Genomic DNA, 13425 nt, shown 5'->3' with positions numbered 1-13425 from the left:
AGAGGCACTGAGTTAAACATAGGTTCCTTTATCTCTGAATATGTACTAAACATTTCCAAGTTAATAATATTGGATTTGGGGATTTACTAAATGCCTAATAAAGAAAAAAAATTAGAACACAATGATAACAATCTCTCTTAATCATTGTAAACCATCAATTGAGTAGGTTTTATTATGAAACATCTATAAAAATATTATTTGAAAGAGCTGAATTAGGTTCAATAAGATCAAACATTTTTAAGCTTCTATTTAAAGCTTTTGTTTTAGAAAAAAATAATAGGAAAATATGACATAGAAAAAAGTTCGTATTTTAAGAATATAAAGTTGGATGAATTTTAACTGATCTCATGTATGTACCTATCACCTAGATCAAACAATAAGTTATCCAGAAAACCATTGATGTCACACTGTAATTACTTATCCAACCAGCTCAAAAGTAAGTACTTTTTTTGACTCTGAAACACAGATTATTTTGTTTGGTTTCTGAGCTTAAATAAATGAAATTTGACAACAGATACATTTTTGTTTCTGCCTTTTTTCATTTGGCAATATAGAGATTCTTCCTTATGGTTTTGTGAAAATAGCAGTTATTATTATATATGTTCCAATGTCCGAACACACTGGAATCTATCTATCCTGCTGTTTGCTGTTGTTGTTGTTTTTTTTTTTGGGGGGGGGGGTACCTGGGATTAAGCTCAGGGGCACTTGACCACTGAGCAACATCCTCAGCCCTACTTGGTATTTTATTTAGAGATAGGGTCTAACTGAGTTGCTTAGCATCTTATAGTTGCTAGGGGGATGGGGGGTGGCTGCAGATGTGGCTTAGTGGTTAAGTGCCAAGGGTTCAATTTCCAATATCAAAAACAAACAAATACTGAACCCTTATTTCACAGGACATATAAAACTATATTCAAAATCTATGATAGACTTAAATATAATACCTGAAACTATTATAAGAAAACAGAAGAAAAGTTTCACAACACTGGTTCTGGCAATAATCTTTTGGGATATGAACACAAAAGTAAAAAATAGGTAAGTAGGACCACATCAAACTGCATGACAAAGGAAACAAAGAATAAAGAGAAAAAGTGATCTACAGAATGAAAGGAAATATTTGCAAATCACACATCAAATAATGGGCTGCTATCCAAAACATATATGGAATTCCTAAAACTCAACAGCAAAAAACCAAACAACTACATTTAAAATATGAACATAGAACCTGAATAGATACTTTTCCAAAGAATGCATACAAATGGCCCATATATACATCAAAAACTGTTTGTTCAACATCACTAATCACCAAGTAAATGCTAATGAAAGTCACAATGAGATATCATCACATATACATTTGGAAGGCTATTATGAAATAAACATATGCATATGTGTTGGCAAGGTTGTGGATAAAAGAAAAGCATAGTACACTGTTAGTGGAAGAGTAAAATGGTACATCTAATGGGAAACAGTATAGAAATGTCTCAAAAAAGTGAAAGCAGAAATACTATATGATCCAACAATCCCACTTCTATGTATTTGTCCCAAATATTAAAATTAGAATTTCAAAGAGAAATCTGCACTCTTATACTCACTGCAGTACTATTCACAATAACCAAGAAATGGGACAAACTAAATATCCACTAACAGGTTAATAAATAAAAATGTGGCATATACATATAATTGTATGTTTTTCGGGAATAAAAAAGAAGGAAATCTTATCATACGTGACATGGATGAAACCTGAAGACAAAATGCAAAGTGAAATAGCCTAGATACCAAAGGACAAAAAATGCAGGGTTCCAATTTTTTAGGGTATCTAACAGTCAAAACTCAGAAGTAGAGAGTACAATGGTGATGGCTAAGCACCTAATACTTGTGAAATGGGGAAATATTAATACTCAAAAAGGAAAAACTCTCACAAGATAAATCCAGGAAATCTTGCTTATTGTTAAAAATATTGTATTGTATACTTAAAATTTAAAGAGAGTAGATGTAATGTTAAATGTACTTGCTATAATTGGAAAAAAAACACCTCACAAATACAGGAAAAACATGACACAAAATAATTCATCCCTACTCAGAATTGTTTTTAGAAACTATGTCTTCAGAGAAAGTGAGACAATATTTCATGAAACTATAGAGAATCTGATAGTGAAAATCTAAAGCATTTAAAAAGTTCAGTAGTAAAGGACATAATTCTTCATTAATAGTTTTAGCATAAACTTCTCAATTCATTGAACATAAATCAAAATATAGTTGACATCAATCATTTAGCAAATCTGAAAAAAAAATTAGAATCCGATTGCTGCTTTTGGGGTATAATAGTTTCCTATAAATAAGTTTGCAAAATTTAGTACAAGGAGACTATAATTTAAATTTTATTTCTGACACATAATAATTGTACATATTTATGCGACACAATGATGTCTTGATACATGTACTCCCTGTGTAACGATCAAATCAGGTTATTTGGCATATTTATTGACTCAAGCATTCATCATTGTGTAAGAATACTCCAAATCCTCTCTTATAGTTATTTTGGAACATACAATATTGTTAACTATAGTAACCCTATGGTGCAGGAGAACACCAGAACTTATTCTTCCTATCTAACTATAATTTTATACGCTTTTACCAATCTCAACTCCTTCCCTGTTTTGTTTCCCCTCCCTAGCTTCTGGTAACCACTATTTTACTCTACTTCTATAAGCTCAGCTTCTTTAAATTCTCTATTAAAGTGTTAACAATATAAATAAATATATTTGAAAATTAGATTTATACATGAGGAAAATGGTTTTTACAGAAAATTTTATTTTATTATTATGCTTCTTTGTGTACCTTCAGAGTACCTTTTCTCAAGAGCCGTGCCAATCTTTCAAAATGGTATGCATGTTTTACAGATGAAAAACAGCTTAAGAGAAACTCTGTATGTTTAAGGATTTGACTAATAAGCATTGTTAGAAACATTAAAAATTATTCTACTAAAAGAAAGCTTACAATATCTAAATAGATTAACAATATATGCATAAATGTATATAAGAAAGGAGAGACAACAAAGAAAGAAGGAATTAACCTCAGAGGAATGGTAGATTAGATGATATCTGAATGGTGGGCATGATTTTTTAAAAGTAATGAATACTCCAGAAATGGAAGCAGAAAAATAAATCATGTCTTTGGAGAACAATGAACAGTACAAATAGGCTAACACTGAGTTTCTCTACAAAGTAGCAGAGTATCAGGTTGAAAAGAAAAATTATAATGGGCAGGAAATCAGGAGCCATTTAGGATTTCCAACTTAAGTGGTAACTGAAATGCACATATCACTATTATTACCACAAAAGTATGCTTTAGGAATATTCATGTGATAACCTAAAATATTCATTTACATAGCCTAGTGCCTGACATTCAATAATCAACAAAAGATGGCTTTTGTTGTCATTATCAGTGCAAGTTTCATCATTAAAGCACACTTCAGTAAACCATATGCAAGAGGACAGAGCCTCAAGAACAAAACAGTGAAGAAAACAAGGACACAGATCACATAGACATATTAAAATATTACATAAGAAAGTCGATCAATTTTATATACTTTAATGAAATAGAAACATTAATAAAAAGAATTTTTTAGCCTAAGACATGCTGTCCTAGAAGAATATTAAAAAATAATAAAGACTGTGGGGATGGGAAGGATGGTAGAATGAGATAGACATTATTACCCTATATCCTTGTATGATTACACTACTGGTGTGACTCTACACCATGTACAGCCAGAGGAATAAGAGGTTGTGTTTCATTTGTGTACAATGTGTCAAAATACTGTCATGTATAACTAATAATAACAATTTAAAAATTTTTTTAAAGAAATCTTACAGTTTAAAGACTTTTACACTGGATAAAGATACAATTAATATATACCAAGTGAATAATAATTGTCATAGTTACATTGTTGTTTTTATATTATCTAAGTTCAGCTTTTAAAGAAAAATTTGAAATTTGGAATGTAATGTAAAACTTTGAAATAAAACTTATTGCTTAACCAAAAGTATATAAATCCTAATTCCCTTAAAACTAGTTTTTCTAAATAATAAAACTCAAGGAAAAAAAAGGTTTTTTTATAAAAAAAAAAAAAAAAAAAAAGCAGTAATGATGGGACTGGGGTTGTGGCTCAGTGGTAGAGCGCTTGCCTAGCATGTGCGAGGCCCTGGGCTCAATCCTCAGCACCAATAAAAATAAATAAAATAAAATAACAGTATTGTGTCCAACTACAACTGAAAATAAATATTAAAAAATATCAGTAATTATAAATTTATGATATTTCCTAAACATACACATTTAAAAATATCATAACAGTGACCAAATCTTTGCATTGGTCCCATTTTTATATGATAGGAATATATCAGTGCCCAGAACAGACAAAAATCTGTGCTGTCAGAAGCTTATATATAATATTGGAGTCACAGTGAAAGACAACAGAAATGACACAAAATATGTAAATTACATCATATTATAAGGTGATCAATGCTATTAAGGAAAAATAAAACAGGAAAAGGAGAAAGTGAGTATAAGGACTCACTTTATAAGAGAAAAAAGGACTTTTCAAACAGGGTGGTAGGTGGTATCACTGATGAGATTGAATTTATGGTGAAGATTTAAAGATAAGGGAATGATTTGTTGCTCCATAACTATCCAATTTTCTTTGTAATAACTTGATTTTGAATGTTGAAGGCAAGTTGAAATCATTCTTCTCTTTATATAATGACATTTCAAAACCATCAACAATATAAAAGTCATGTGTGATTAACTTATGGCAGATGATTATCCATATAGTCTAATGCTGACTGTAACTTTACCATCTATAGGAGAAATCTGAAAATGTTTGTAAAACCGTTAAGACCAAATTGCTTATTATACAGTATAAATGACTGCTAGTCTGATAATATGCAATTAGTTCCTAAAACCTGATTAAGCTATCCCGCATCAAGGGATATCTACTGAAATATTTATATATGAAATGTAATGTAAGCACTCATTTCCAAAAACTCCAGCAGCAAGAGAAAAGAACAAAGTGGGAGAACAGATAAAATATTTTTTTTAAGTTAGAGAAAAATATGTATTTTAAAAGTATTTTGAATCTTCACCATCCTAATACTAAGCTTCATGGAAAGTACTAGGCTATGCTGATCTATTACAGTATTTCCTACCCATCAAAAGAAAAGGGAAGGCAATAAACATTATCAAGTGAATCCAGGAGCAGTGAGTGACTAATGTGAAATCTGCCAGTAATTTAAAAACATATCAATTCCACTTTTCATTTTCTGGCAAAGGATTCTTAACATTCTACCATAATGACAGCTAGAAATCTTAATGATGGTTTAATTAACCTCTTCTGAAGTAGGTTAAATTTACCATTGATGGTACACTGGCTATAAGGTGTATACATTTTCTTTTGTGGCATTACATGTTTTCACCATAGCAATTTATGAAGTTAAAAAAGTAGAATATACATCATATATATTGATGTGATAGATATATTGATCTTAAAAATCAACATGAGAGCAGTCTTCACCCTAAAAAAAAGTTATATGTGTATGAGTGTGTGAGCATGTGTGTGGGCATGTGTGTGCACACGCACATGTAAACATGTGACAGGGGTGGTGAGAATAAACAAAATATATAGTTATGAATAGAATCCTCTATTATAAATGCTAAACCTAATTTCTGATTCCTATCATTAAGTAAGAATTAAGTTTAGAATACCAATGGTTAGAAAACACGCTTACCACTTGTCCATTGTGTGGGTTCTTATGAGCATATGGAGGTCCACGAATATGATTCCACATTTGGCCAGATGTCATAGCAAAGACTATACACTGAAAAAAAGGTTACGATGTTTCAATATATAAATCAGAGAATACTAAAATGATGTATTTTTTTAAAAAAAAATGGTCATCATTAAAAATATCCTACGTTAGTATCCACTTTAAAAGTTTTCAAATTTACTAAACATATAACCATGGAACTTTGGGTAAATTACTTATTTTCCTGTCAGACTCCATGTCTATAGAACTCAGATACCAACTCTACTAAAGAGATACACTAATGGTTAAATTGGATAACATATGTAAAGTATCTGGCATGGTGACAGACAATCTGATACGTGCCAACCTGAGCTAGTCAAAAGCACAGATGAGATTTTTGATGTTTCAGTGAGACCTGATAATGATCTAGATTTTCTAAAACTCATTCCTTTATTAGCTTATATCACCAAAAGCCTACATTTTTAGGTTAACACACTTATATCCCCATAAGTATTTAACTGCTTGAAGCACACTGTAGAACAGTAACTTCAGCAAATGTTTAGAGATGGAAGAAATTATGAAAAAATACGGCCAGGGATAACTAAGAGATCATTTTTATGCCGGCTGGGCCTATGAGATTATATATATATATATATATATATATATATATATATATATATATATATATATATATATATATATATTTGAAAAACTAATCTCAAAGATCCTAGGCATTAAAAGAGGGGGGGGGGAGAGAATATATAAGTCAGAAGTCACAGATCAATCACTACAACACATGTGTAAGGGTGATTTGTTTAAACCACATAAAATCTTTAAATTCATGACCCTGAACACCTTTGCTCTTCAATGGGATAAAAACAAACATTCACTTTATCTTATAACTAACATATGTAATTTCCTTCAACTATGAAAGTAAGTAGCAGATCACAATAATTTTATTAGGACCTGTAGTTTTGCCAATGAGAGAAATATATTTCAGATCATAAGAGTCCCAAATTATAAGTTATAGCTAATATCTCAACATATTATCTGCACTCATAATTACCTAAATTTATGGTAGTTTTTAGATCCACATTGGGTCTCGTGATTTAATACATCAAATAAGGAAACAGATATCACCAGTTTTTCTAGTACTTGAGATGCTTAAATTCTCTAAAAAGACTGTGATGTTAAAATTAGATATAAATGCTCCTTAATATGCACTTTAATACATGATTTATTCAAGATTCCAGGAACCAGTTTAATAAAAGCAGGCTTAAATATAAAATACTCTGCTGAGTCATTTGAAGTATTAACAGATGCATTTACAGTACTTATAATTACTCATATAACTATAGCACTTTTCTCATAAGACAATACATAAACATAAATAAACATAAATTTAAACATAAACTGAATAAACATAAACTTCTGCAATGTAAAATAGCCCACATTTAAATATTCTTTAATAAGTGTAAATGATGCTTCCTTTTTTGATTTAACAAATGAATATCACCATTTCATTACTTTCATTAATCTGGAAATTTTAATTTTTGCAATTAATTTTAATAGAATTTCATATTTTTATTTGACTAAAATATTTATATAATAAAGGGCCTAACCCGTAAGGGTAAACAGATAAATATATTTTTAGAAAATCAGCACACTCCTTTAATCAGCTGAATTCAAGAAATGGAACACTGTCAGAAAGACAGGAGCCCTCTTGTGTCTTTTCCTAAACATTACTAACATTTTCTTGAAAATGCAACATTATAGAGTATGAATACTCACCTTTAGTAGATACAATGAAACATTTTTCAGGAGCCTAAATTAAATTTATCTTCCAAATAGGAGTTTTGGTGGATAAAAATCTTCACAAACAATTCATGTTTAATGTGACTGAGGTGTGGTAGGGTCAAACTACAGTTTTATTTTGCACTTTTATGCTGATTAATGCAGTTGAATACTTTTTCAAATTTTCATTGAAATCTGGATAGTTCTATGAACTTCCCATCAAAAGACCTCTTAATATTTGGTTACCTGCCTGTTATTTTTTTGTTAAAGTTATTTATATTTCTGGATGCAATTCTTTGTTCAATATATACAAAGCAAATAATCTTTATCAAAACTGTGACTTTGCATTCTTTTCACTTTCAAAATAATGTATTTTAGCAAAAAGCTCTCATTTTGGTGGGGTATGGAGGATGAAACCTATGGCTCATGTTTGTTTGCTTGGCAAGCAGTCTAACACTGAGATATACCCTCAACCCAAATACAGAAGTTCTTAATCATACTGAGGTTCCATTTATCAAGTATTTATTCTATTACAGTAGCTAATTTTTTTTTACATTCTAAGTTCCTTGCCTGTTATAAAGATAGGTACCTATGATTTCTTCCAAAAATGTTACTGCTTATATTTAACATTTAGATTCATGATGCAGCTTGAATTGATTTTTTATATATGAAGGGAGACAGAAATTGAAATTCACTTTTCCCCCATATTGGATATCCAGTTGGTACATCAATACTTATTAAAAACAACATACTTACCCACTCTATGGAAAAGCCACTTTTGTCATAAATCAAGTTACCATATAAATATGACCCTGTGTATGGCTTATCAATTCTGTTCTAAATGATTTTTTGTGTAAAGAACACTACAAAATCATAATTATAGAAGACCATAATAAATGTTGATTATCTGTAAGTATCTAGCATTGTTCCTCCTTTTGATATGATCTTAATTTATTCTACTCTTTATATTTGGCATGTCATTAAAAATTTAGAATATCTGCTAATTTTCACAAATGAAATTGGCAGAGATTTTTTCAAGGTAAAAATGGATATATTTAAAATACTGAGACAACTATCTAAGAACATGTTATACCCACCATTAGTATAAATCTTTTAAAGAATTTCTCCAAATGATAATTGGTAGTTTTTAGTGTACAGGTGTCACATACTTTTAATTAGATTGATACATGACTGTTTTAATACTATGGCAACAGATGATTTCTTTTGAAATTCTATTTATTTTTTTTGCAGGTACATACAAATACGTTTGATTCAATACACATTGATTATCTAAATCTTGCTTAATTTACTTATTAGGTCTAATAATTCTTCCATGTCCACAACAAAATCTTCTGCTAATAGGGCATTTTTATTTTTAGTCTTTGTAGAATGCATATATATTTTATTTTTGTCTTCATGCATCACTCTGGGCCTTAATACAATATTCCATACAAGCCATCTCATTCTTTATCTCTGGAGCTTCAAGTTATCAATTATGATATTGACTTTAGGTTCCATCCTTTTCTTTATTCCCATTGGCAGTGAATCCATTAAATGCTTATATGCATATATCGAGATGACCAAGATATTTTTTCTCTATAGTTGTTAGTGTAGAGAATTATATTGACAGTTTCTCACATATGAAACTATTTTATATTACTGAAAAAAACATTTGATGACATATTACTATTTTTAATCACTAAATGCTAGTACTTTGTTTAAAATAATTACATCCCTGAATTCATGAGAAAGATCGACCTATCATTTATGTTTTTAAAATGTCCCCATCAGATTTTAAAACGTTTTAAAAATAAGTTGAGAGGCATATCCTCTTTTTACATTATAAAAAAATTTAAATAACACTGGCATTATTTTTTAAATGTTTGGAAATATTAGCCTCTTTATGTGAAGGTGTTAGCAATGGATTCAATTAATTTAATTAATAGTGCACTAGGCAGATATTCTCTTTCTGCTTGTGTTAGCTTCATTTATTAAAGATGCTCAACTTCCTTGATACTATCAACTTCATTGGTGATATGACCACTTAATCCAATATGGTAATGTACTAAGTCATGATTAAATTACGACTCTGATAAAACTCAGTCTGTCTGACTGAATCCAGCCTTTAAGGGTTTTCAAGTCAGATCCCGTAAGTGAGCCTAAATTTAATTTTTGGTTCAAAAAATTACAAAATAATCTGCTTTTCAGAAGCTTTTCACTTAGGATTTTTAGTTATTAGCCCTCAGCAAATTCCCAAATCTCAAGACTTGTGAAGTTTTTGTCAACAATCATGTTTATTTTTCTGCTTCTTCATAGAATCAGACACTTCAGGGTTTAAAGTTTCATATAATTGTTCTTTTTGAATACTGGCTTCAGACCAAATGACTAAATAGAAATGTTAAAAACAGCACTCAGATTATTTGCTGTAGTCATTTCAAAGAACACTTTTAAAGGCTGTCTCTTTGGAAAGTATTTTATTTTCTAGATTTTTATTTTCCTGGAGAATTATAAAAATAGTTCCATCTTAGAAAAACAATAATTGGTGTATATATCATATGTATACTATATATACAATAGCATACATATATGCTATAATATGCTATTTCATAGCATTTGTGCATATTGATGCACTTGTCTGATTTGTCTTCCTCACTATGGAAGTAAAGTCCCTGAGAACAGATTCCCAGGGCTCATGTCCTAGTGTTTTTTACCTTGTTCTATCTTTGTATCTCCATGTTGTTCTTCATAGTTCTGAGTACACAGAGTAGGCTTTCAAATTCTAGTTAATTAGTCAATAAATAAACATGAATAAATAAAGGTTAATGCACTGAAACCCATCATTGCTATTTTAAAACTAATCAAAATGTAAATAACATAGGCTGTGGTTGTGGCTCAGTGCTAGAGTGCTTACCTAGCACACGTGAGGAACTGGGTTCAATTCTCAGCACCACATAAATAATGAATAAATAAAATAAATGTATTGTGTCCATCTACAACTAGAAATATATTTTTAAAAATGTAAATAACATAAGCTAGTATTTCTAAGGAAAAAAATAAAAACATGTACTAGTCTAAGTCATAAAAAAACAACGGTATAAATACCAATGAAAGTAACAACCATATATTAAATTTTCCTTAAACCTAAGGAAATGTATTTATCCATTTAACTTTCACATAAAATATTTACTGAGCACTTTCTTCATGTCATGCACAATCTAAACATTAGGATTACACAAAAAAATGACAGAAACATCAACCTCAATGTAGCAAGAGAATAGTTAACTTCTAGTATTATAATAGGTAAGTATTCAATAAACCTTAAACTGAACACAACATAACTTGGTATCTTTCTCAAATGCAGGTTTCCGTAACCCTGAATTAAGAACACCAGTGGCCTGAGGTGTATCTATTTTCCTTGTTTTTCAAAATGAGCTCCTCAGTTCCTACATTGACCAAAGAGGGACAATGTGCTTCATGCCCATTTCCACTACAGTTAACTGTGCTTTTAACTATCCTAGAAAATAGAACTTGAGGAGAGATTTAATTTGGGGAAAATGTTTCTTATTGTATCTTTAAGAAAAAGAAAAAGGAAAAAATCATAACATGCTTTTAACACTTTGGGTTTATATGTTTTGGATTTCCACTATGAAATTGATATAAACTTGAAAATCAAAAGTTTTTGTTTTCTTGCAAAGCACAAAATATAAATAAGATCATGAGTTAATTTGAAGTTATCCTAATTAATCAAATGTTCAGTAAACTGTTCATACATGTGAAAATTAAATGCAGTTGGCCTTCAATATCTGTGTTCCACATCTGCAAATTCAACTATAGATCAAAAACACTTCAAAATAAAGAAATTTTGACTAAAAACACACAGAATTTTTTCCTTGTCACTTATTCTTAAAGATATAACATTACAACTATTTACCCTGTACTAGGTATTTGAGTAATCTAAAGATGATATTAACATGTGTATAGGTTATATACACATGTTATATAGAGCATGTGTATACGTTATATACAAAAACTATTTCATTTTATATACGGGACTTAAGCATCTATAGATTTTGATACTCATGTGGAATCTGTAAACCAATTCCCTACAGATATCAAATGACATAATTTTATAGAACAAGATTTAATATTTTATGTAGATTTTATGCAATTCTTTTATATTGCTTATCTTTAAAATATAATATTATTAAATTTTGAGTAATTTAATGACATTTCATCACTTAACTAACAATTGGTATAAATGACCAGAGTAACAGCAGAAAAGCTTGTCAGGGAATTCATATACTACTCAATTTCTACTATTCACAAGTGAATTATTTGTACTGAGTTTTTAAAAATGTGGTTAACATATTCAATTTTATAAAAATCTTCTGTAAAAATGTTATCATTATTGTACTGTACTCATTCTATAGACTATATTTGTAAGAAAAAAGGTAGGAAATGTTTTATGATTCTTTCAGTTACCAAGAAAGGCTTCTTAAGATAAGGTATATAATTTGATAGAAAGGCTAACCAAAGGATACACTGAGGATAACTGTTCAATAAATATTATTTATAATCACCAATGAGTTCAATTAAGATTAGCAGAGGCATGGAGTGTTGAGGAACTTCACAGGCTAAGTAATTGTCACTGTTAGAAGCAAAAGATTCAGGCAACCACATTCAAACGCTAAAAAAATTTCTACAAATTTCTGTCCATAATATGGGTAATTTAAATTCTGTTATTGAGGCCATTGCTTCTCTTCATTACAGAAAATTAGTAACTAGATTTATTAAGAAAAATATAAACTCATTTCATTATATTATAGTCATAAGTCTTTATACAAATATTCATTTGCCTGTACATAGAAATAACCTATTTGCAAATAGACATTCCTATCTTCAAATGGCCAGAGGACTCCATTGCCTGATGGCCAAAACCATTAAGGGTCATCCACAAACAACAGTGACCAATTATTCACTCCTCATAGTGAACAAAACAATAAATCACAAAGATAGTAACCATTAACACTAAAAGCATACAATTCTTTTCAAATAAGTTTGGAAGAATGAAAGTCCTCTTCCAACATCTCTTAGGTCACAGCCATCCTGTAGCTTTGAAAGAAATAAGAAATATAATTATTCTAATAAATCACAAAGCATATATGCCAAAGAACCTTTCATAAGTGTGAAAATTAAGTAGTGTATATAATCTTCAGCTCTTAAGCTTTTCAGAAAATTTAAGTAATGAAACTGATATAATTTCTTCTGGTGCAGAAGAAATGTTGGGGTATTTGAATCATCCTACTAATACAGATAATTTGAGCTAACAGGCAGAAAATAGCTTCTAACCTACTGTGGTTTACAATGATAATAAAGGTTGGGTTAATAGATATTTTAAATTATGTTTTATTTTACATGCTTTTAGCAATATATTCTTAGGATGCTTTTCTTTGTGTTTGAAAATGAGTGTCATTACTCATCACAATAATATCTGGTTTGAAATGACAAAAATCTATGAAGAGCTTTAAGCTGCCATGAAGATCTGCATTATAGGCTCCAAGTAAGTAGCATTTTAAACACTATACATTCTATTGTGTATATATGAATTATAATATTATGTACACCCGTAGTTCAATATTTTATTGAACCATTCTACATTAAACATATCAAAAAGCAGGTATTATGTTCACTCACTGTCCATTACCTTCATGTTTGGGGATAGCAAAAGGGAGAAGGGAGTGAAACCATAACCAATCAATGATGCATATTTTATCCAGAAACAATCATAAGCTTCTACATACAGTAGTGAACAAGTATTTCTGTTCCCTCCACCCTG

The 13425-nt window shown here is 29.9% G+C and overlaps 1 protein-coding gene across 9 annotated transcripts in view; it reads right to left on the bottom strand.

The window, feature by feature from the left end:
• The window catches only part of Tusc3 (tumor suppressor candidate 3), a 326107-nt gene that overhangs the window by 186407 nt on the left and 126275 nt on the right, over nucleotides 1–13425 (bottom strand). For all 9 annotated transcript variants that reach the window (XR_006847592.2, XR_006847593.2, XM_058573132.1 and 6 more), the window contains exon 6: nucleotides 5778–5867. Coding sequence is in view for 7 of the 9 variants with exons in the window: in XM_058573132.1 (XP_058429115.1) it covers nucleotides 5778–5867 (90 nt within the window). In the remaining 2 variants the exon portion in view is untranslated. The remainder of the gene's footprint in view (nucleotides 1–5777; nucleotides 5868–13425) is intronic.

The sequence above is a fragment of the Marmota monax genome, unplaced genomic scaffold (assembly GCF_021218885.2).
Source record: "Marmota monax isolate L192 unplaced genomic scaffold, Marmota_monax_Labrador192_F-V1.1 WCK01_AAM20220418_F8-fsc00197, whole genome shotgun sequence".
NCBI classification, from domain to species: Eukaryota; Metazoa; Chordata; class Mammalia; order Rodentia; family Sciuridae; genus Marmota; species Marmota monax.
This window is presented reverse-complemented; position numbering and strand designations above follow the sequence as displayed.